Source organism: Epinephelus fuscoguttatus, linkage group LG9, assembly GCF_011397635.1.
Source record: "Epinephelus fuscoguttatus linkage group LG9, E.fuscoguttatus.final_Chr_v1".
In the NCBI taxonomy this organism is placed as follows: domain Eukaryota; kingdom Metazoa; phylum Chordata; class Actinopteri; order Perciformes; family Serranidae; genus Epinephelus; species Epinephelus fuscoguttatus.
In genome coordinates, this window is record NC_064760.1 from 3,673,057 (window position 1) to 3,698,717 (window position 25,661).

Here is a 25,661-nt window from a genome sequence, read left to right on the forward strand (position 1 = left end):
ACCCATGCATATAGACTACACAACTCAGCCCTGAGCAAGAGTGACAGATCTGTATTGACCAATCAACAGACTGCAGTGTTTCTAGCTCCACCTTTAAGTACCAGATCAGTGTGCTAGGTACCCCAAAAGAAAGGTAACGAAATATCGGGACCATTCCATTGGTACCATCCACAACTTTTCACAATGGAAACGTAAAAATAACCGGTCTAATTTTGAGTGGTCGTAAGACTAAAACAGTGCTATAAGACCAGACGTGACCAGTTCAGTGTAGGTATGAGGACGTTTTAGTTGTGATCTGTCAGTAACGACTGTTGTTCATCTACAGCGTGAAGTGAACATTTGGTTTCACTCAGTTGTAGCAGCGAGTGACATTTCTGTCCGTCGTCATTGTCCGTCATTTTTCAACACTTTGTATTTTCCACATGGCTGAAGACATTTAAATCTGATATTTCAATCAGGAGAGACTTGTTGTAAGAGAAAAGAATATTGATTTACATGTGCACATAAGTATGAGAAATGTGAAAAGTCTTTGGCGATTAGACCCCATTGGGATGTCATATATTTCAGACGTAGTAGATCAGGGAACCCCCTGTCCTTATGGAGTCTTGACGCTGGTGGTGGTGATGAGATGAGATGAAGAGGGAGCTGAGGATCTGGATGTGAACGCCTATAATCAGCTGATTGGAGGAAGATAGGGAAGTGGCATAGAGAGAGAATTGTGAATGAATATAGCATAAAGAAAGTCTTCCTGATTGAACTTACACTGAGCTTCATTTATTGAACCTGTATGATGTCCCCAGTCTTGATCCCACTTCAGTCTCTGATTGGTGGACTGTTTTCCCTCAACACCAGACCATAGACTGCACCAGACCTATTTAAACTAGATATTGAAGACGAGACATCTTCAGGTAACACAAAGTCAAAAGACAGACACAACATCATATACACATCAACATAAGATGCATTTATGCACACAGTCTGAAATGAATTGTGCAACGGTTGGCAGAATGTAGAGCAAAACTGCTGCAGCATGTAGTGAAATCAAGATAGCCTGCACACACACACACACACACACACACACACACACAGACAGTGTTCCCCTGTGATGCCACCAGCTGCTGGGTTCTCTAGAAAGACACAGTAGAATGAAACTATAAATAGTCCAGTATGAGCTGCTCTCCACCGTCTGACCCACAGAGCTGCAGCTGAACCGCCGTGCAGCCGAGCGGAGGATGATGCGTGGCGGCGGCGGCGTGGGGGAGGAAGAGATGGTTACAGAGACTGAATGGAGACGCAGACAGGGAGAGAGGGGCCCATCCACAAGCCTTAAACATTGAATGAGGGGATTAAAAATAGATCCAGAAGCCTTCCTCGTCCTCCTCCTCTCTCACAGCATCCTCACTTTTCACCACGACTTTAAGCCAACAGCCTCACCGACACTGAGCTGATACACAGGACATAACATAAGAGGTCATCAAAGGTCACTTGGTGAGACGTGGATGTAGTTACAGTCAAGTTATTATTTTGATCTGCATCCAGAATTTTGCTCTTAAAGCTCCAGCGTGTAGGAAATGGAATATAATATAATAAGTGTGTTTTTTCTTTAGTGTATAATCACCTGAAAATAGGAATCATTGTGATTCGTTCCCTCAGAATGAGCTGTTTATATCTACATAGGGAGCTGGTCCTCGTCTACAGAGATCACCATGTTCCCACTGCCATGTTTCTACGGTAGCCCAGAACTGACAAACCAAACATTGGCTCTAGATAGAGACACATGTTTTTTGTCTCTGTTCTTATTGTGGTCTCCTCTTTGACTCAGTCTTTGCCCATATTTTACTGTATATGTTGTGTTGTATTATTGAATCACTCCATGCTCAGTAAGTGTCCACTGACTGTTTTAATTCTAAAAGCCTGACCAGGGGCAGGGGCTGCAGATCAGCCATGGCTATGAAGCACTGTCTTATGTATTTGTCCTTGTAAAGAAAAAGAAAAGGAGGCGCCAGATCTCCTCAAGGAGCAGTTCCTCCTTCTTCCTCTGCTCCTCAGCTTCCTCTAATGGATTTTATCTTCGGCATCACAAACAACAGAAAGAGACGTTTACAGTCAGCTGTAAAGTCCTGAGGACGAATCAGCCCGTCTCTTCTGGGTAAAAAGTCTCTGTATCTTAGAATCAGAAATTGAGAGGATTGTATGGCTTTGAGCTCGGGTGTGTAGTTTAGATTAGATCCAGGGAGGTTTTCTCCTGAACTATGACACTTAAGGGATAGTGACCCAAAAATGAAAATTCAGCCGTTATCTACTCACCCATATGCTGAGGGAGGCTCAGGTGAAGTTTTAGAGTCCTCACATCACTTGCGGAGATCCAAGGGGAGAGGAGGTAGCAACACAACTCCACCTAATGGAGGCTGACGGCGATAATTTCTCCTTAGTTTAGGGACTTCCATAGTTGCACAGAATCCCTTAAAAGGAGTTGCCGTTAAAGTAGAGTCCCCGTCAGAGGCCTTAAAACTCCGGTCTTTAAATCAGACTGTTGTTGTTAAAGTTTGAAATGAAGTCAGCTATCATGCGATTTATTACCTTTTTTCAACTGTGAATTATGACACCAAAAAAAAACTTTGTCAACGTCTGTTTTACCTAATAAGGTCAAGTGTTTTTAGTCTGTTCATCTGACTTAGATAATTTTATTTCCTGCTGCAAAATGTACTCAGTGGACTGAAAAAGCAATTGATTTTATTATTTTAGTAGGCCACCTAAAGTTGAATTTGTATTTGTAATATTAATAATTTATACATTAATTAGTCTATACTTGGCACTGTGTGAGGATACAATATTGCCACACAAAAATATAGCGATACCTTGCTATATCCCCCAGCCCTAATATATAATAACAGGCTCTGTCAGGGGGGATCGATCAGTGTTTCAGTGTGATCAGTTTACACACTCCTCTGTTATCTGTATGAAACATGAGTGTGTGCTGAGCAGGCCGGATGGTTACAGTTACAGCAGCAGCTCTGCCTCAATGACAGATTGACTCATTACCTGCTGAGGAGACGTGTGTGACACACTGCACACTGGACTGAACGATGACGACTGATGACTGAGTTTAAACTCCGTGATGCTTTAATGATCATAGACGAACACTGGAGTCGACAGTGAATGAGATGAAACACTGGATGTTATTATTGTGTTGTATTTATAGAACAGACTTAAAGTCGCAGAGTGTTTATGGGTCTCTACCTGCTGACTGTGCATTACCACAGCTAGCCGTGATTGACTTTGCAGTTAGGTGGTTTGAGTCTTAGATCACCAGACCATGAGGTCATACTACAATCATCAGTGTGACATCATCAACATTTGCAGCAGAGATTACATTTCCAAACCAGAGGAGAGTATCTAACTCCGGGTGTATCCTCATGAAGCAGCATTTAGAATTAAAGTCTGTTTTACTGAATTCTCTTTCAATAGTTCATAACTTTATTTCTCTTAAAACGTCAACTAGTCTCACTACCACCTTTAGTACCAGTGTTTAATTAACCGCCATCCAGGTTGTTTGAGGCTCTTTTTCAGGTTGTCTAGAGCTCTTTATCAAATATGGTTGTTTTTTGTCCGGATTGTTTGAGACTCTTTTCTCAGCTTTGAGGCTCTTTATCCAGGCTGCTCAGGGCTCTTCATGCAGGTTATTTGGGGCTCTTTTTTGGGGGGTGTTTGAGGTTCTCCATCCAGGTGTTTGAGGCTTTTTGTTCAGGCTGTTTGAGGCTCATTATCCAGGTTATTTAGAGGTCTTTATCCAGGTTGTTCAAGACTCTATTACAAGAATTTTAAGACCATATCTAGGTAGTTTGAGGTTCATTATCCAGGTTATTTGGGGCTCTTTATTCAGGTTGTTCATGGCTCTTTATCTGGGTTGTTTTAAGCTCTTTTTCCAAGTTGGCAGGAGCTCTCTATTGAGTATGTTCAAGGCTTTTTGTCTGGATTGTTTGAGCTTCTTTTCTCGGATTTGAGGCTCTTTTTGCAGGTTGTTTAGAGCTCTTTATCAAGTATGTTTGAGACTCTTTATCTGGATTGTTTGAGACTCTTTATCTGGATTGTTTGAGGCTCTTTATCTGGGTTGTTTTAAGCTCTTTTTCCAAGTTGTCTGGAGCTCTTTATTGAGAATGTTCTGAGGATTTTTGTCTGGATTGTTTTAGCCTATTTTCTCCGATTTGAGGCTCTTCATCCAGGTGTTTGAGGCTCTTTTGCAGATTGTTTGGGGCTCTTTATCAAGTATGTTTGAGACTCTTCATCCTGGCTGTTTGACACTCTTTATCTGGATTGTTTGAACCTCTTTTCTCTGGTTTGAGTCTCTTTATGCAGGTGATGTGAAACTCTTCATCCAGATGGTTTGAGGCTTATTATTTAGGTTTTCTGAGGCTCTTTATTTGGGTTGTTCAGGGCTCATTATCCAGGTTGTTTTAGGCTCTTCATCCTAGCTGTTTGAGACTCTTTATCTGGATTATTTAAGACTCTTCATACAGGTTGTTTAGGGCTCTTTATCCAGGTAGTTTGAGGTTCACTGTGGCAGAAGTTCAGGGCAGAACGCTTTGTCAGCCCTGTGTGTGAGAGCAGTCTAATCAGATTTGGGGCTTGTACATCGACCAGGAAGGAGTCTGTTAATGGAAAAGTGATGTTAGCTGCAGCTTCCTGCTGGCTGTAACACAATCCATTCAGTCCAGGTCTGACTCTGCTCCAACAAGCAAACTGAAACCATCAATGAAGGAGTGAGAGAAAACTGCAATTCATCTAGAGAAAGAAAGAAATCTCAGACAAAACAGATTTTTATTTTAATCTAACACTTGAATACTTGTATGAAAACAATTCAGTTATCACAGTAATCTGCTAGAATTCAGACTTCATCCACAGCAGAGGAAGTAAAGGGGGAAAGGAAAGAGACGAGTGGATGAAAGCTACTTCATCCGGTCGAGTTTCTAGCCTTGGCAGAGTCTCCATATCTGGGTCATTTTAAAATAACTGAGGACTAGCAGAGCTCTGGTGACACGTTTGACAGCTGCAGGCGTCCAACAACCTCAGGCTCACTTTTTTTTTAGCTGTTAGTGTTTGGGATGGTTTTACACCAAAACACAGTCAGTACGTTAACGACATCAGAGAAAATTGATTTATTGTGTCAGTCCGGCTAAAACTGGACTTTTATAATCCCTGTAAACATGAAAACTATTCTGACTGAAATCGTACTAAGTGAATTTCTCACAGTGGGACTAACACACCCAGATCATGTGACTCCTGCATGTATACAGTCAATCAGACCCAAACTGGCCGAGGCGCTCTGAGCATGCTCCACAGTTTCCGCCCCGGGCTTTGACCCTGAAGTCCAATAGCATTAAATGTGTAAGAGAAGAAGAAGCCGGTAACAACATGGAGAAATCTACATCCAGAGCCGTGACTTTTTGGATGGACCAAATGTACAGAGCTGTAAAGTTGTCCACCATGGTAGCAGTTAGCAGCTAGCTAACCGTAGCTAACTTGTTTGTCCATTGTTTGGTCTGTGACGTAATAGGTCAACAGGAAAAAGGTCCAATACTAACAAGCTGAAAGGGGGCATATCTCCACCTATCGTAGAGGAGTCGCACATACTTGGCTCAATAAATGGATTCCCCTCCCGTGCTTGTGTACTGGGACAAGGACAGTAGACTTCACTGTCAGTGATGTTATAATGAATGTTTTGGGTGTCTGAAACTTTCTACTCCGTTTGTTTCGTGAAAAATATTTCCTTGATTGTTTGTTTGTATGATCAAGTTCAACAGATTTAATGTCCTCTTGTTTTCTGTCTGTTCTTAAAGGAAAATTAGTTTATCACAACTGGGTTTAACGTGTATTTCTCCATCCCAAATAGCTCTGACATATTGTGTGTATTAGAATCAAGTCTTATCAATAAATTGTCCATCAATACTTCTCACAGATGTTTGTAGGAATGCACATTAAATCATTAACTTTTATTAATGATCCGATCAGAACTGTGAAATCAGTCATTATACAGTGTAATGTGTGACCCTAAAACTGTGTTTGTTTGTTTGTGTGTGTGTGTGTGTGTGTGTGTGTGTGCGTGTGTGTGTTCCCTCAGTGTCTCAGATGGTGATTGAGGAGGTGAGCGTTCTGCAGACTCAGCTGGAGATCGAGAAGTCGTGCCGGGAGAATGCAGAGGCCCTGGCCACAAAGGTCACACACACACACACACACACACACACACACACACACACTCACACTCTCAATGATCAATACTATAGGATCAGCAGTGTCGGGGGGGTCCAGCTGGCATTAGCAGGAGAATAGAGAGAGCAGCTGAGTCAGGATGACTCTGCACAGAGACCATGTGACTGTGTGTTACTGACTCCACAGTGAAAGCTGCGTTCTTAACTATTAAAATGTTATAATGTTCAGAGGAAGTTACAACAGGTGCATCATTTATTTTTAATATATATATAACATTTAGTCCACTCGCTAGAAGAAATTTTCCATTGCACGTTTCTGCAAACCTCAGTTACGTTACATTTGTGTGCCTCGTATTGGTCACAATAATGACATCATCGTCTTGTTAAGGTCGGAAAAAATGTTGGAGCTCAGGTCCATATATCGTACGATATTGCCTGTTGGGTTTACATGTGTGTTTGTTTGCAAGACTTTCAGCCAACATGACGGCACAATAAACAGCAGGGTTTCAATTTATTCATTTAATTTAAGTTCTTTATTGTCCGTTAACACAAAATCGTGGAAATGTAACTATAGCATATCCTTTGTGTTACACACAACACACACACACACACACACACACAGTTATGTGTGTAGGGTCAGCCATAACACGGCGCCCCTGGAGCAGTTTGGGGGTTTGGTGCTTTGGTGCTCAAGCGCACCTTGGCAGTGCCCAGGGGGTGAACTGGCCCCTCTCCAGCTGCCAGCCCACAGTCTATACTTGGTCCCTGCAGGGACCTTCTGGTCCTCAAGCCAGGTCTCCACAGATTGAGCTACTGCCACTTGAAAGAGTGCCCGCCTGGTTTCACTAAACCACGAGACTTTGACGCAGCACCTGAACACAATGAACAGAAAAAAGTATCTGTGCTGAGACATGTTTAGCTGTGATCAAATTAAAAGTTAAAAGTATTAACATTGTAGCACAATGCACATTTATATTTATATTTTATTGAATTTGTTTCTTGAGATTTATATACTTTTATTTCAGACTATTTTTTTTACTTATTATAATCCTCTATTCTTTACATTGGAGCAACTGTAAAAAATGACAATTTCCCTTCAGGGATCAATGAAGTATTTCTGATTCTGATTCATTACTCTTTGAAAGGGGGTTCTTGCTTTATTATACTCTCATATTGTCATTATGTCAGTGGCATAAAATTATCTTAAAATGACAATATTAATTGTTTTAGCGCAATTGTTTTTGGGACCATATATCCTCCAACAGAGGTAGTTATTGTGACAGGCCTAGTTTCATACATTGTGACGTAGTATATGAGTTGCCTTTGCCATCAGGAAGGGAGGGGATGGTGGATGTGGTTACACCTGCAAGAGATGTCTGCCAAGCTGCAGACCACTGATCAAAAACAACAAACATAAAAGGTTGTTTTTTAGTGAGTCATTGCTGTTTTTAGCTGCATTTTAGCCACCAAACTTTTATTTTAGTGACCTGTCACTGTGTTTCCACCGAAGCTTGTGCCAAGTGGTTTTTGTACCTAAACATAACTACATGTTCACCACAGCTTTAGCATATCCGCTACGTAATAATGTTCTTAACATATCCGCGGTCTGCACAAACGTACACTGCCAACATTTATTCTTGCAGCTGGGTTTATAACATTTTATATTTGTCACAACATCAATGAATATGAAATGTGCTTAATGTTTATTTCAGAGACTCTTTAACATGTGAACACTTTCAGGACCATGAAGCTGTTTGATTTATAGTTTTAATGACGCTGTCATTGACCCTGTGACCTTTGACCTCCAGCTGAACTGTGAGAACAGGAAGTTGAAGTACCTCAGTCTGTCGTCTCGCCCCTGTTTGGACGAGCTGCTGCCCAGCATCTCAGACTGCATCGCTCTGGAGGCTGACGCAGACGCAGACGCAGACGCAGACGCTGCTGACGGAAGTCCTGACACCTTCACACAGTACCAACAACAGGTTAAAGGTACAATACGTACAATTCTGTTCACACAGCACCAACAGCAGGTTAACCCTTTGAACTCTGCAGTAGAAACGGTCTGCCAGTGCATATGTTGGTATTTTTGCTTATTATGATGTCATTTCTTGGATTATTTTCAAATGCTTTATGTCCCTAAAACCTGGACAATCTAAACCTAAAGGTATGTTAGTCAATAAACTGTAATAACTGATGTAAGTATTGAAATAGCATCATCATCAAAAAGAATACAGCAGACATTCTGTTTAACCTGCTTCTCTGTGCTTCTGGCACCTCTGCACGTTTTAGCCGTCTTTTGGATTGCTTGTAGCATAATGTAATGATATCATCACACACAGGCAACATGATGCCGTAGAAGACAGAAGCCTTAGCTTTCTGCTGCAAAAACAATGAGTGCTCTAGCTATTATACTTTTTATTATAGATTGATTTTAAACAGGATCACGTAAACAACGATCTCCTGCGGCCTCGACAGGGCCTTTATCTGCCTTTATATCCATGCTCTCCACAGGATGAATCCTAATTTCCACAGCCTATATTAGGAAATGTCTGCTTCGAAACATCACAGTTTTATAAAACGTATTTTCCATAAACTGTGCTGTAGATACTGATGGTCATGATGATGGACACACCAGAAATATCAGGGTCTAATTGTCACATGTACTGAACACATTGAGGAAAAACGTGGCAGACGCTCTGTTCTCATGCTGATCGTGCAGGATGTAGTCTGTCAGGAATAAACTGTGCCGTTCTGTTCTACTATGTGTTCTGTCAGAGCTGAGGGAGACGGTGAACACATTACTGGAGGAGAAGAAGAACTTCATGTGTCAGATTCACGAACAGCAGAGACGGATAGAAGAGCTGAGTTCACAGGTGAGGAGGGAGCAGCAGCATCATCAGGGTGCACCTGTGGAGATCTTCATGTCACTTCAGAATATATCACAGCGTGTCATACAGGGGTTAATATAGTTTTATGATAAGTTTTCGGCCTGTGACTGAAGACAGGCTGTGAGTTTTAGATGCTGGAGTCTGATTCACTTGAATTCTTCTTCACTGTCTGCAGTCGGAGAAAGATCAGGCCGAGATGAAGGAGCTCCGTGAAACTGTTGATCAACAAAGTAAAACCATCAAGAGGTTCAACAGAGGTGAGTTACAGCACGCTGCAGAGCCACCGCACCTCACACTGAAGATGAAGTGGAGTTCTGAGGCTGTAAAGTTTAATAAAAGTTAAATACAAAGATGAAAATTAATTAAGAAGACGTTAGTTGAAAATGCTTCGACTTGAATGAACACTGTCGGACTTTATTTCATGAGCATACAGAGACACAACAGGAGCAAACTGACTACATACTGTGGCTCCTGGTCACCCGGCATGCTAATATTAGCATGAAACAAGCTAATGCAGAATGTTAACTGTCAGGTCAACATGCTAACTGTTTGACTCAAATACAGGTTGAAAATAAAATATGAGTCTAATCTGTTGTTTTCTGTCTCTCTGTCTGTAGTGTCCATGATGGCGGCTCAGGAGTATGAAGGGATGAAGGACCAGCTCGACTTGGAGCAGAGCCTCAGAGTCAAAGCTGAGACCTACGCACACGAGGTAAAGAGACGATCATGGAAACACGCTTGTTAATCAGCAGCTGTGGCTCTGGAGGTAGCAGGTCATTCAGCGGTTCGATCCCTGGCTCCTCTAGTCCATGTGTGGAAGCATCCTTGGGCAAATACTGAACCCCAAATTGCTCCTGATAGTTGTGCCATCAGTGCACGAGTGTGTTTAAACTTAGTTGTGCAGTAGCCAAGTCCATCCATGCTTCTCCTCCAGGTGTGTCTGGTGATGTGTGGCACAGCAGCCGCTGTAGTGGAATCAATCTGCAGACGCTCCAGTTCAAAATGACACCAAACTTTTATAGGACTGTTCATTTTCTGAGCCATGATGAAGGCTAAAGGCCTGTACTCCAGTTGGGTGCTGCTGTTGTTGTTGGTAATTAATGTGCATGTTAATAACGTACCTGATGAATGAAACGTCCTGAATGTGGTGTTTACTGACCTGAACAATGAAGAGCCTGCAGGATTCAGTCTGTGTGTGATATGTTGTGTTTGTATGTAAAAATGTAGATTTCTCTCTCTTCATTCATCTTTCTCCTCCCCTCCCCCTCATTCCCTTTCACCTCCTCCTCCTCCTCCTCCTCCTCCTCCTCTCTGTCCTGCAGATGCTGGTGAAGCAGAAGGAGGCCAACAGGCAGAGCATGCTGCTGCTGCAGAATGCTGAGCCCAGCGTTCAGCTCCTCAAAGCTCTGGAGGACGTCGCTGCCATCACCAAAACCCTGGAGGAGGAGCGCCTGCAGCATCAGCAGAAGGTAAACCTGCAGTTTACTGTCAGGAGGAGGTGTGCGTCCTGACGGAGCCGACGGCTGTCATCTCATTTCATCCAGTCTGAGTGACAGGAAGTCACAGTGAAGGACTGAGTCATCAGCAGAGAGGTGTTCCTAAACAACACGATGATTCATCAGGAGTCACCTGGTGATTGACAGTCCCATATTCTCTCTCGAGCCCTTTGACGCAGAGATCACGGTATAGAGCCGCTATGAGGTCCCTTCTTTATGTCTCCTGTGTGTTATTTTACACAGAGCCAAACAACAGCTGCCTCATGCCGCTCCCATGTGTGATTTTAGACATGTTGGCATCGCAGAATCCAAAGAGGCATGACGGGTGTGGCATGTAACACAAGGGGAGCCGCAGATTCAGGCGGCTATTTCTTTGGAGGTTCATCATATGGCACGCCTCCTTTCACCTCGCTTTCACATGGTCTCATTATTATTATAAAAAGATGAATTACAGCTGCTTCAAGGTGTGCTCACTGTGAAAAGGAGTAGAAAATTTCCTAAACATAATCGGAAATTACAATCTAGTTTGTACTCTGCTACAACGCTGTCATCTAGAATCAGTTAAAATAAAAACAGCAGGTGCATGCGGTAGATAGATGAAGATCCTCCATCATCACTATCATGTGTGTGTGTGTGTGTAGGTGGAGAGCCTGGAGGCCCAGCTGGAGCAGAGCTGTGTGAAGAAGCAGCTGGAGGCTCTGCAGAGGCAGCTGGAGCTGCTGGAGGTCGCCAAGAAGGAGGTGGATGGACGACTGGAGCAGGCAGAGAAGAAGAATGAGGAGCTGGAGAAAAGAGGTGGGTGGAGGTGGAGGTGGAGTTGGAGACACACACACACAGGGTGGAAACAGCAGGTGGAGTTAAACAGCTGATCAGTCTGAATTCTTCTCCAGGTTTTTAAATGGAAGCGTTCACTCAAGTTAGAGCGACAGTGCTGGTAATAATACAGTGTATTGTCATAGAACAGTTGGTGCGATATTCCACAAAAGTGCGCCTCACAAATGACGTACGGTCACGTACGTAAACGTAAAGTTAGGATGTTAGATTAATGATTCCCAGATTTCTACCAAACCCTTGGATTCAAGCACAGATTGTGAATGAGGCCCGTCAGGAGCAATGATACAGTGAACTGTCACATGCTAATTAACACATGCACTGGTACTCTACAGTCACCAGTGGCCCATGTTGTTTGACCCAGTTTGACGCTCTGATTGAGCCGACTGAACTCTGTAAAGTCTGGAGTCACGCTGCGTTCAAATGAGGTCGTGTTTACCATGTTCACGAGGAGAGTCCATATGAACACCCCGTCTGTTGTTGTGTTCACAGTCTTGTAAGTTTTGGGAGAGTTCACGACTGTCGTAAACGCAAGCTCACAGGTTCCATTTGAACGCAGCATCAGGTCTGTGGTTCATCATTAAAGCCCCCCTCCACTCAAAAATGAGTTCTTCTTCTGTTTCTGGTCCTTAAATGTGTGAACCGTCTTGTTTTGGAAAGATTTTGGATTTTTTGGATGTGATAGTCTGAGAGAGAGAGAGAGGATGACATGCAGCAAAGGGCTGCAGGCTGGAGTCTGAACTGTGGCAGCTGTGGCAAGGATGCTGCCTTTGTATATGGGATGCCTGCTCTATCCACTAGGCCACAGGTGTCCAAAAATGTCTTAATTTAACTTTACTGACTTGTGTCTGACATTAACATAACATTCCTCTACTGAAGGGGACGATGTCTGCACGCTTCCCTAAAATATGACATTCAACTTAGATAGGTCACTGATATGAAAGCCAATCATTGTCTAGTCTGAGTGGGCGGAAGTTCGCTGCATAGATCAGGCTCTCACTGGGCGGACCGAGCCACCCGCTGAAGTCCCGCCCACCATTGTCATAGTCGACAAACATCCTTTACTAACCTTTGCTGTGTTTGATCTTGCGGGGATGTAGCCATTTTTCTGCCATGGTTCACATCCTGTAGGAGATATTTTTGTGGGCGTGTTACACCAGAACCTGTTTCTCCCCTTTTTGCAAGTGCACCGTTGCTGTGGCACCGCCCAGAACGATTTTGATTGGTTGAAAGAAATACAGAAATACTTTATACTTTATTGATCCCCGAGGGGAAATTATTTATGTTAAAGGTGCTCCTTGCAAGAGAGGAAGATACGTGAAAATATAAGAAATTTAAACAATAGTATTAACAAATATATAGTTAAATAAACAGGAATTATTAACAAACATAAACGTAAATAAATATATATATATATACATATATATATTGTAAACTGAACAAGATTATTTACACAAACAGACATACAACATACAAGCAGCCGGGGCATTTTTTCCTCCAATCTTAAAGTGAGAGTCATGAGAAAGGTCTGGTGAGCGAGACTAATGGTGCATTACTTTGGTACTCGGAGGTCGGAAGTCGGAAGTGGGAATGACGTCAACTCTGAGTTGACAACAGTTTTTGTATTCTAGTTGGAGGATATGTGTATATGACCGGCAGCCATCATGAATTGAATAAGTCGGGGTTGATGCGGTTACTCCGAGTTTCTGAGTTGGAAATCCGACCTCAGGGTGCGAGTTTAAATTTCCGACTGGGAACTGGGAATTTCCGACCTCCGAGTATAAAACGAACGCAGCATAACTACAGCAGTAGGAAACTAATCGACAGAGGGACAGACTTCAAATCGTTTCAGGTCCCACAGTCTGATTTCAGGTTTTGTAAAGTCAAATAAAACACTAGAACAATAAATCAATAGATATTGAACAGAAGTTGTGATGTGAGTTGTGTAGGGAGTATATTAACAGATCATTACGCATGGCTGTGGCTATTATAGTGCCAGTACCACAAATTCATCACGTGTATCTGTAAACCATCATCACAGTTATATTTCAATCATTATTATTATTACACTTCAGACAAATAGTTGACGATTAATTTATAGCTCTGATATTGAAACACACTTTATAAACTGATTGATTTTGGATTCAGGATGAAATCAAAAGATAAAAGAATGTGGAAATAATGGCTCAAATGGTAAGCTAATTAAAAGAATGATAACAGCAATCATTGTGCAGAGGCCAAATAATTAATTAGGCTAATTAAGTTTATGAATGTGCCCTCTGGTAATATTTCGCACAACACAGTGTAGACTGCAAAATAACATAATCTTTTCCTTTACATTTATGGTGAGAGCAGCGAGAACTTTGAACTTGATACTTAAAAAACATATATTGGTGCATAAAACGTAGCCAGAATACAGGAAATTAAGCATCAGAAACCCCAAATCTCCTGGAGAAGGACCCCCAGGACGCCTCATTTGATTTGTGTTCCCCAGGCATGGGGCCATTACGGATGTGTCCCTATTTTCCCACATTGAAGGTGGCAACCGTAGTCTCCCCATTCCACAATTGTACCTTTTATAGAGTGGCGAGGTGGCATGACAGCGTGGTATTCCCGCCTTGAACAGGCAGAGTAAAGGCTTTATTTGGGGGGAATCTTTCTCTTTAGCTGCTAAATGCTTCACTACGTTCCCCAGCTGGTCTCTAACTGTGTCTGTGTGCTGCTGAACAGGTAGAGTACAGTGGCTATGAGAGCAGTGAGAGTAAGAGTACAGTATAAAAGTGTCAGCGGCGTTTATGACCCATCTGCTGCAGGGAGGCTGGCAAACATGCCCAGTTTCTCTCCCTGCGTGCAGCGTGGCATCTGTCTGCTTTAAACGGGTCACACGAAGTCGCGGCCAAAACCACCAACTGACTTCACCCAGAAACCGTTAAAGAGGGACACAATACACACAGAAGGCTCTTTCATGGCGTGCACAGATAGTGTGTTGGGTCAGAGGCTTCACTCTGTGGTTAAACCTGGAGGCTGAAGGGATTCGCATCATCAGAGCTCCAGCAGGAGGAAAGACGGAAAAACCTAAATGAGATAACGTGACGTGACAGCACGTACGTCAATAAAAACACGAAGGAAGCTTTTATTTTGACAAAATTAAAATGTCTTTAAACGAGTACTTCCTAATTAACAGCCTCCAAATTGGTCAAATTTGTTGCCTTATAAAACATTTTTAATCATAAATTAACATGTTTCAACCATTAAATGTGATCAGGTTTTGGACCTTGTCCACTTTTGTGTCAGGATCGGCTGCAGACTGACTTGGCAGAGATGGCTGCCATCTTGTTTTTACATGGATTAGACTATTAGACCACTTGATAACACAAAAAATGGCTGAGGACAAGAGGTCTAAGTTATGCAGAATTACGCATATGGTCCAGTAAACCCAAAGTGTGATGTCCTCATATGAAGACAACACAGGTCTCAAGAGGATATGCTAAATAAATTCTGTAAAATATTTTTACTGAATGTGTCAAACAGCATGATTCAGGTCTGACCAGAGAATAAATGTAAACAGAGACCCTGATGTGACGTGACACAGTGTGTGACACACAGTGTGACACACGGTGTGACCAGGCAGTGACTGTAGCAGGTGTTGTATTCACTGCTTTCCTTCCTCTCCACAGTCAACGAGCTCCAGGAGACCCAGAAAGAGGTTGCCGTGACGACCAACCCGGCGCCCCCTCCCCCTGCACCTGGGGTTGCCCCACCTCCCGCCCCTCCCCCACAGCCGCCTCCTCCCCCTCCTCCTCCTCCTCCACCCCCTCCGCCACCTCCCCCCTCGAGATGCAACCCCCTCAGGTGAGAGTAAGCCAGACACATGATACTGTGATCACTGTGGAGGGAGACGTTATGTTTTTGGGTCGTCCATCTTATTCTTGTAAACACTATATCTCAAGAACACCTTGAGGGGAGATTGAACCACCTTTAAAATCACATAAGGTTCTCGGACAGACATAAAAGCACCAACAGAAACGACAGAAACGGAGGTTGAAAACATTTATTTATGATCCATTTGTTTTCTGATCAGCTGATCCGTTCCTGATTGATCACAGCTGCTTGTCTCTCCCTCTGTCAGCTCTCTGATCGCCATCATGAGGAAGTCGTCCAAAGGCTCTAAAGCCTCTGTGAAGATCGAGCAGCCTCCAGGTGAGTCTCGCTGCACCTCCACGTGTCATTAAATAACATATCAGCACAATATTGTATCACAGAAGCATTTGATGTCAGATAAGAATGGTTTTTTATTTCCCGTCCACTCCAATGGACATAAGCTTTCTAGGATGTCTAGATCTATGGTTACTGTCCTCTGACTGGCACAGACTTATTTGACGGGATGTCTTTAAACCAGTCACAGTGTTAAACATTTTTTAAAATGGACTGCAGTAGTATGGAGCTACATTAGGGTCAAATGTTTTATACTTGAAAAAATAAAATTTGAAACTGAAAATTCATGTGTTGATCTTGAATTTTGAAAAATACAACAATGTATTCAAAATAAAAATAAGTATATGAAACGTTTTTTCAGGTTAAATATAATTTTGATTCACTTTGGTAATTCTTTTGAATGAATAATTTATTTTCACTTTTCACTTCCATATATATTTTAACATTTGAGGTCTTATTTTTTTCAGTTGCATGTTTTATCTTTTCAAATTCAGATTTTTACAGTTTCAAATCTTTTTTCATTTTCAGATCTTTTTTTTTTCTTCAGTTTCAAATCTGTTTTTTGAGTTTCAGACTTTTGACCCTGACGTGGTGTGGGGGGCGTGACATCAACTGAGAGGGGTGTGGAATCATGAGTGACAGTGCCTTCAGGCACACTTATATACACCATATTCATGTGACTGGCAGTGTAAAAATTGATGCCAGTGACAACCTTCCATTTAGAAATCTGTTTTAGACAGTACTGAGCACCAACTGCTGTATAAGAGCGATAAATTATGCCAGATTTTGCTGTTCAACAGCCACATTTTAAGTGCTGATATGTCCGATTTCCACATAGCACTGTGAACGCAGCGTAGTGTCCGTTTTGCTTGCGATGATGGCGTCCGGTCGGTCGGGTCATCTGCTGGAGCCCATACATCCAGCACACAGGTGAGAAATGTTAACTAAGCTTTGGGAAATCATATGAAATATTAAGGGGTCGTTTTTGGTGCCACAAAAATCACCTGGAGCCAGGTCAGGTGAGTAGGGAGGTGTTTTAGGATTGTTTCCTTTTCCCCAAGCTCAAAGGTTTCATCCAGGGGACACGTTTACTGGATGAGGAAGCATCAACAGGGCCGTGATGATGGAGCTGTGGACAATCACACTTCCCAGCTCTGACAAATTCGCCACTTAAAAAAAATGTATGTTGTCACAAAAACGACCCCTTAATATTTCATATGATTTCCCAAACCTTAGTTAACATTTCTCACCTGTGTGCTGGATGTATGGGCTCCAGCAGATTGACCCAACTGACTGGATGCCATCATCACAAGCGAAGCGGACACTACGCTGCGTTCACAGTGCTATGTGGAAATCGGACATATCAGCACTTAAAATGTGGCTGTTGAACAGCAAAATCTGGCATAATTTATCGCTCTTATACAGCAGTTGGTGCTCAGTACTGTCTAAAACAGATTTCTAAATGGAAGGTTGTCACTGGCATCAATTTTTACACTGCCAGTCACATGAATATGGTGTATATAAGTGTGCCTGAAGGCACTGTTACTCATGATTCCACACCCCTCTCAGTTGATGTCACGCCCCCCACACCACGTCAGGGTCAAAAGTCTGAAACTCAAAAAACAGATTTTAAAAAATAAAATCTGAATTTGAAAAGATAAAACATGCAACTGAAAAAAATAAGACCTCAAATGTTAAAATATATATGGAAGTGAAAAGTGAAAATAAATTATTCATTCAAAAGAATTAAGTGAATCAAAATTATATTTAACCTGAAAAAACATTTCGTATACTTATTTTTATTTTGAATACATTGTTGTATTTTTCAAAATTCAAGATCAACACATGAATTTTCAATTTCAAATTTTATTTTTTCAAGTACAAAACATTTGACCCTAATGTAGCTCCATACAGTAGAGCCACGCCCCCTTTTTAACATATGTCTGACCATGAGGCAAAGAGGAAGCACAAGGCATATTTCAGTCTGTTAATTATAATGTGATAGTTCATTATTTGAGTTTAAACTATGTTTAAAGAAAATCACGAGATGTTAAATTACCAACATAGCTCAAAAAATCATGTGAAAGATTTGCAGCTTTTAAATGGATCTGAGTGTCACAGAAAAATTAATAGCTAACGCCATGTTTGTGTCTCTGTAGCTGGCGAGGGCGACGACGTGAAGGCGAAGGCAGTGAATGAAATGATGGAGAGGATCAAACATGGCGTCGTCCTGCGGCCCGTCAAGAGTCAGGAGAGCAAGGTGAGGACGAGATGGGCACACTGAGACAGAGGTTTACTTTTATTTATTCTGTTTGATTAGTCCGTATTTTAGTTTTGGGATCATAAAATAATGTGGAACATCCAGAAGAATTCCCCTGCAGTGGCCTCCAGGAAACATTTGATGCACTTGATTGTCACAGTGCTACATGTTAAAAACACAGATCCAAACTTCTGAACCAACAAACCGGCTCACCTGGTCTTATCACACGTGTGTTAGACACATCTTAATCACTCCGATACCCCTGAATCCTGCACAGTAATACGACAAATTGAAAACATGTTTTACTTGTGATTTAATTAAGATATACAATCAGGTGCTTTGTTGCCCACAAACCTTTTCAAATGAACTCATTAATTTTGACCCAACAACAGTAAAGAGATCAAAGGTCAAAGGTCACAGCTCCCTGACAGCTGAGGCACTCAAACACTCCTGTGACCTCACAACGATAAAATAAAAACCATCTTCCTGCTCCGTCATCATGTTTTACTCTAACTGTGCTCCTGCTGTAAAGACGAGGCCGTCAGCGAACTCTGTGTGTCGTCTGAATGCACTCTGCCTGATTGACTCCTCTCTTTCCTCCCCATGTGTCTCCACAGAGAGCAGCTGTTAAAGTGAGTATATTGATGTTTGCATCAATCTTCACTGTCGCTGTCTGACCCCTCACACACACACACACACACACACACACACACACACACACACACACACACGCACACACTGCAGATACCACATACACATCTCTAACATCCATTTGATGGGCTGGACTCTGTGTGCCTGTCGGGTTCTTGTGCATTTAGGCCCCGTTTCCACCGAGCAGTTCAGTTCAGTTCAGTGCACATTTTTTCTGTTTCCACTGTGAAAAGTTGTGGATGGTACCAATAGAACGGTTCCTTACCGTCTCCATGTTTGGTCCCCCCTCTGTTGGGGTACCTAGCACACAGATCTGGTACTAAAAGGTGGAGCTAGAAACCCTGCAGTCTGATTGGTCAGTAGAGGACGCTCACTCTGGTTTTATGTAACCTCTGTTCATACATCAGTAAACTACAACTATAAAATGAAAGAGAAAAAAATCACTTCATTCACTGGGCCGACTGCCGGCAACTTTTAAGGTGGAACGTTAACTTGTAATGTTACTCAATGCATGAGTTGATGACGTGATCCATCAGCACACCTTAAATTTCACTGTGACAACTTTGACCATCACTTTAGTTTTTATATGACACACACTTTTAGTAATGACTTTAAAAATATAGATTCATTTGGAGCGGATTATGTGAAGGTCATATATTCTAATCCTCACTTCCTGTGGGCTACAGCAACACTAAACCCCTGAGCTTGCCTGAGAAGGACTAAATGCACAAAGCTGCTATTTTGAAATATCCCATGGAGAGAGACTCTCACTGCAGCCTGTTCTATTTTGTTGTGAAAATGTGGGCGTGCAGCCTCGTTCTGTGGACGATAAACCAGGTGCAGACTTCCATCTGTGTCACCGCTGATGAGGAAATACAGCGAGTGCTGGACGGAGCAGTGAGTGACAACAACCCCGCCCACATTTAAGAGGACTGTCTGAACACACCGAGGGTCTAGGTACCATGTCTGAAGGCTTACTGCTGGTTCCAAAGGGACTGGACTGAAAGGGTTTGGTGGAGACGGGGCTTAGGAACGGTTCTGTTGTTACAATCCACAACTTCTCACAGTCGAAACTGAGAAAATGTGCAGCAAACTGAACTGGTCCAGACTGCTCAGTGGAATTGTGGCTTTACTCAGTGAGTTCAGCCTCAGAAACACTTTGATGCTTCACTCAAATCAAAGATAAAAATCACAAAGTCCTGATTTGGTAAAAAGCTGAAATTTCCACCTGCACAGAATTTCTGAAATGCTGTAACTAAACATAACTCTACATAACTCCTGTTTTATGATAAAAACATAAATGAATTGTGTTTTTATGTTTTTTCCAGCCACCAGTGATCTGTGAGGAGAAACCACAGGAGAGCGCCATGGAGGAGCTGAAAGGCATCCTGGTAAAGATGACGCTTCATCAGCTCTGTTACACTGATGTGTCCAAAGGAAAATGTGTTTGTGAAATTCCATGACTGTTGCAGGTTTTCCATGACTATGTGATCATGTAGCTTTAATCCGAACAATCAAACTGTTTCACTGACACTGACACATGACGACACGCTGTCTTGACTGATTTCACTGATGAACAAAAGCAGTTGTAGATTTGGTGCGTGATGAACTGAGTGACATTTGTGTTCGGCTCTAGGAGACGGTGAAGCGGAGCCCCAGCCGAGGCTCTCAGGAGGCGGTGCCGTCGCCACCTGGGAAGAAGGACAGCGAGCTGGAGGTCATCCTGAGACGCCGACGCAACAAGGCGGGAGAAGCTGGCTCTGGAGGTAAATGCATCCTGCTGTCTCAACTGAGAGTTGAGTCTGTCAGCTCTCATGATGTCATGTGTAGTTTTACCGAGAAAACAGTCAACGACATCCTGCTGTATGAGCTGTGTTGTGTGTTAAGCTCTGAAAAACTCTTTAAACTCTTAAGTTTGTTGATAAAATATGATTCATATGATTCACTATAAAAACAGTTTGTGTGGAGGAGAGACGAAGGCAGCTGGTTCACATCAAACTGTCAATGAGAGTGAGTGCTGTTATTAACACTGCACGCCTGTGTGTGTGTGTGTGTGTGTGTGTGTGTGTGTGTGTGTGTGTGTGTGTGTGGGTGTCCAGCAGAGGGCGCTCTGCTCCACAGAAAGAATGAATGACACACTCAGTGGTGTAACCAGGTCAGATTCATGCTGCTGTGAACTGATCTGATTTTCCATCATCGATTGACCTCGTCTGGCTCGATGAAACACGAGAGCCTGATCTCAGATCTGTTAAATATTTAGAGTCAACACACGATGGACTCTGTCTGAAGGAACGATGGTTCAATCTAGACTTTATTTTCTTTCCTTTTAAATCATGATCAGTGAAGGTGAGAAGAGTCAGACAGGTTTCTGACTGTATCAGCAGATGTATAAAGTTTTACACTGTATTCATGGCTCCTCTACAGGTGATACTGCCATAATGTAATAGCACTAATAATGGAAGCATCATGGGTTTGTGTACTTCTGATATTAATGAACATTTGGCTGATAATAGTACTTTGACTTGGATCTTCTCCATCAGTGAGCACAGAGGCTTTGTTGTAACAGAAGCAGGACAATCTGGAGGTTCTGTGTTGGATCTTTGACTCACGTCTTCTTTCTATCATCCCAGCTGTGACTCACAAGAACTCATTCTGGATCTTTCTGTCTCTTTCCTGTCCAGATGAGCGGGAGGGCCAGATGAGCCACGTCTCCTCCTCAGACAGCCTGAACGGGGGGCGCACCAGCAGCGAATCGGGCAAAGATCCAGAGGGGCCTGGGGGGCTGACTGTCCCCTTGGATTCTGCAGGTCCCAGGGTCAGTCCCGAGCGGCGCGGGTCGGGGCCGGGGCCTGTCGTAGCCAGGAGGAAGAGCTCGGACACCACAGGCAGAGAGGCCAGAGTGGGGTCATGGCAGGAGAGGAGGTCCTGCAGCTCCCTGTCTGAGAAGGAGATGGCAGGGACTCCACTGAGCAACGGCTGCGTCATCAGGTGGAGTATCAGAGACAGGGAGGGGACAGCAGAGACAGAGGGGGACAGCAGAGATGGGAGGAAGGAGGGAGAACAGGCAGGGGACATGATGGGTGACTGCAGGGAAGGGACAGGGAGGAGGAAGCAAGGAGGGAGGGGGACAGAAATGAGGGGACAGCAGGGAGTGGACAGTAGAGATGGGAGGGGACAGAGAGGAGGGTAAAGGGAGGGGCACAGCAAGAAGGGGACAGAAGGGAGGGGACAGGGCAGAGACACTAAGGACTGGGCAGTGAGGGGACAGCAGGAAGGAGAGCAGCAGGGAGAGAGGGGGACAGAAATGAGGGGACAGCAGGGACCAGGACAGCGGGGAGCTGAGCTGCAGCTAACGATCACTTTCACTGTATTTTTAAAGATTCTTTAAAAATTAATTTTAGTATTTTGTATTAATATGTAAAATTTGTGTGTCCTTGCTGTCCAGCGTGGGGGACGACCATCAGAATGATCAGAATGGGACTGAGACGTGCGTCCAGTCTAACGGAGTCAAGCCCAGTGAGGACGAGCACGCCACCGTCTGCGCCGCTCCTGTTAACGGCAGCAGCGACGCCGAGTGTTAGGATGGAGTCTGAGGATCCCCGGCTCCATATCTGCTCTGTGCTTTTATTGGCTGATGTGAGAGTGATGTCATCGCTCTGATTTTCACTCTGACATCAGCAGGTTCAGGGTGCGATCACCCGTCTGTCGTCTGTTTATCAGGTGAAGTTTTGTATTTGTGTTTTGTTTTTTTCGGATTTACACATTTAAAATCTAACGAGGCGCTGTGAGGTCATGTCACATGACTAACATGTAGCTGATTCCATTTCCTGAAGCTTTCTCACCAATATGAGTTTAAATGTCACAAATGAAGTTGGACTTAGATAAATAAAAGATAAAACATGGTGGATGTGAACGCACCCTGACCTGAGTTGCAGCCATTGTAGAAGCCCTGAGACAAACTGCATCTGTTGCTCATCAGTAATACTTTCAGGCATCTTAAAATTATTCACATGTAAGACTGGAAAAAGTTAAATGTCACTCTTTAATTGAACTTAAATGAAGTTAAGTATTATGGATTGAATGTTCTCACAACTCAGTGAAACTACATGTAGAACAGACACTCTGAACGATGACAAACGGTGGCGACGGAACGGTCACTGTGGGGCTCTCTACAATGGCTCATCTTATCAGTCTGTCTGTCCACCACTGGATCCTGGAGGACAGACAGACAGACTGAACTGGACGAGGGAAGCTGCACTTCTTTGCACAGAACCTCAGTTTTCTTCAGACACTTGTACAATGACTGCAGAACTTTAGGTTGATGTTCTTTCTGTTTTCTGTTTGATGCACAGAGGATGTGTTCACGATCACTTTGTGTCATCAGAAGGAATGCACTGTACTTCTTAGAATCCAGCTCTCCTACTTCTGCTGCTCCTCTTCTTCTTCACTCTCAGAGCTGCACAGTTGATTCACATCTTACTAACATCATCAGTGGCGACACTGAAACACAGGTGACTTTGTTGAAGCATGCTTTTCCTTTCGATTAGGGCTGGGACTAACTGCTGACATGAGAACGCTGTTGATACAAACTGATGTTTTCATCACTCTCACAGTGTTTGAATCAGTAATCATCAGTGTGGAAAAAAGTCTATGCACAAAAATACTGTAAGTCTCAAGTGCTGCCCCGAGCACACACTGGAGGCGTCACACTGCAGCTCATCAACAGACGACCACGCAACATTATTGCTACTTCACTAAGGTCTTTTCTTCCTCCACCTCTGCATTAGCTTTTTCATGTGTCCACCGCTCTCAGTCAAACTTGATTTTTCACCTGAATAACTTTTTTGGCCATTGTCTTTATAATGCAGATAATGTGGCTCCTGCTAAACACCTCGTGAAGTGTACTGGGCTTTGAAGCCAATTTCCATAGTGGCCAGTGGTATGCAATTTTTTTCGGTCTGTCACTCGATGACCTGCGACCCAAAAAGACTTTTTACCATGGCAAAAGAGACGCCTGTAAATCACTGGATACATTTCTTTGAGCGTCACAAACCCTGCAAAATGTCTCATTTTACTATCGAGATTTGATCCATTTGGTCTAATAACATTTGGAGAGTCCAGAAGAGCCTCAAGATGACAAGGACATTTAACTGGCCTACTGTCCTTGTCCCAGTACACAAGCACGGGAGGGGAATCCATTTATTGAGCCAAGTATGTGCGACTCCTCTACGATAGGTGGAGATATGCCCCCTTTCAGCTTGTTAGTATTGGACCTTTTTCCTGTTGACCTATTACGTCACAGACCAAACAATGGACAAACAAGTTACGGTTAGCTACGGTTAGCTAGCTGCTAACTGCTACCATTGTGGACAACTTTACAGCTCTGTACATTTGGTCCGTCCAAAAAGTCACGGCTCTGGATGTAGATTTCTCCATGTTGTTACCGGCTTCTTCTTCTCTTACACATTTAATGCTATTGGACTTCCGGGTCAAAGCCCGGGGCGGAAACTGTGGAGCATGCTCAGAGCGCCTCGGCCAGTTTGGGCTGACTGACTGTATACATGCAGGAGTCACATGATCTGGGTGTGTTAGTCCCACTGTGAGAAATTAGATTTGTACGATTTCAGTCAGACTAGTTTTCAGTTTTAGTCGGACTGACACAATAAGTCCATTTTGTCTAATGTCATGTAAACTTACTGACTGGTGGCAGAGAGGTCAGGAGGTCACCAGATTCTCTGGGGTCCATAAGTGGACACAAGAAATTTCATAGTTTCACCATCATCACTCTCCTCAGGCCTCATCATCTGCAGGACAAAAACACACCACAAATTCTTCTCTCAATGCGATCAGTAATTGTTCATCTATCAGTCAGTGGTGCCAGCCCTAACTATGATATCAGAAGTTCCACTGAACTTGGTTTTCACTGATGAAGACTCCACCATGTGGCTGAGAGCTCCAGAAAAACAAAGTCAATCGACCTCCCTTCCTGTAAAACTGTTTTCTGAGGTCAAGAACGAACCCTCAGGCTCAAACTGACTGATGTGTTGAGGTGTGACTGTGCAGCCCTGACTGTCGTCTCCAGGTATTTAGAGTATCTCCCCCATTTAGTCCAACCTCTTCCTGAGTCTGAATGGAGGGAGGCTGAGTGAAAACATCCAGGAACAATAATTACAACCAGGGTAAATTTAAAGTACTGTTCAGAACACGCTGCACGAGGAGAGGATCTGTCCTGTTCCTCCTCTGCAGCTGCTGAGGCTCCAGTCCAGGTTTCAGCGTGTCGACTATCAGCGTGTCGTGAGGCTTGTGATGCATGTGGAACAGAAATGTGAGTGATACTTCAGGTTTAGAGAAATAACCGCAGAGACAGTAGCACACTTCCAACTAAACCACATCGAACCAAAATGTTCTCAGGGTCCTCGGGACAAACCCACTCTGCAGGTGTTGACAGCAAAGAAAACTGAAAGCCATTGTTTTAAAACGAGTGAAGGATCAGATCGGCTTCAGAGGAGTGAGGTGCTCTTTGTCTACCTCTCCACAGACACCTGTTCGTCCTCACTTACATATTATGCTGTGAAAACGTCCCTCCACCAGAGACAAGATGTCTTCCACACGCCTTCCTCACTGAAACTGAGACGCCCTCGTTGTTTCTGTGCTCAGCGTCACATTTCACCGTGCATTCCTTGACTTTTATTTCGTAGGGCTGTACTGTCTATATATATAAAGCTTTCCTGACACGTGATGCAACGTTAATAAGAATTTTGAAAAGTATGCAATTACATAAGGCACATTTGAATGATGCTTTCACGCCTTGTCATTCTTTCTTCAAACACAGGATCACATTTAAAAGTGCATTTTGTTCTGTCCATTCAGTGTATTTGATTCCAATGCAAAGGAGCAGGCATGAAGGGGTTAATCAGGCTGCACATTAATCAACACACCAGAGCCGCTGAGCTGCAACAGGCCTGATCATGATGCATACGGAGGCCTTGCTCCGGCCTGCAGCTGCGTTATGTTTTGGGTCCTCGCACTGATTGCATAGTTTGTGGAACAAAGGGATTTACTGTACCTGACAGAGTTTGGCTGACTATAGATATTGTGTGTGTTTGGGATATAA

At 43.3% G+C, this 25,661-nt stretch overlaps 1 protein-coding gene across 2 annotated transcripts in view; it reads left to right on the forward strand.

The window, feature by feature from the left end:
* Nucleotides 1–25,661, forward strand: part of shtn3 (shootin 3) — a 45,669-nt gene extending 20,008 nt beyond the window's left edge. The window contains exons 3-17 of one of the 2 annotated variants that reach the window (XM_049586435.1): nt 6,119–6,213; nt 8,015–8,195; nt 8,982–9,079; nt 9,270–9,351; nt 9,712–9,806; nt 10,417–10,563; nt 11,232–11,385; nt 15,099–15,273; nt 15,551–15,621; nt 17,796–17,896; nt 18,514–18,528; nt 19,876–19,938; nt 20,184–20,313; nt 21,229–21,535; nt 21,993–25,661. In XM_049586435.1, coding sequence (XP_049442392.1) covers nt 6,119–6,213; nt 8,015–8,195; nt 8,982–9,079; nt 9,270–9,351; nt 9,712–9,806; nt 10,417–10,563; nt 11,232–11,385; nt 15,099–15,273; nt 15,551–15,621; nt 17,796–17,896; nt 18,514–18,528; nt 19,876–19,938; nt 20,184–20,313; nt 21,229–21,535; nt 21,993–22,128 — 1,850 coding nt within the window. In that variant the 3' untranslated portion in view covers nt 22,129–25,661. The remainder of the gene's footprint in view (nt 1–6,118; nt 6,214–8,014; nt 8,196–8,981; nt 9,080–9,269; nt 9,352–9,711; nt 9,807–10,416; nt 10,564–11,231; nt 11,386–15,098; nt 15,274–15,550; nt 15,622–17,795; nt 17,897–18,513; nt 18,529–19,875; nt 19,939–20,183; nt 20,314–21,228; nt 21,536–21,992) is intronic. The other variant, XM_049586436.1, reaches the window with a different exon arrangement.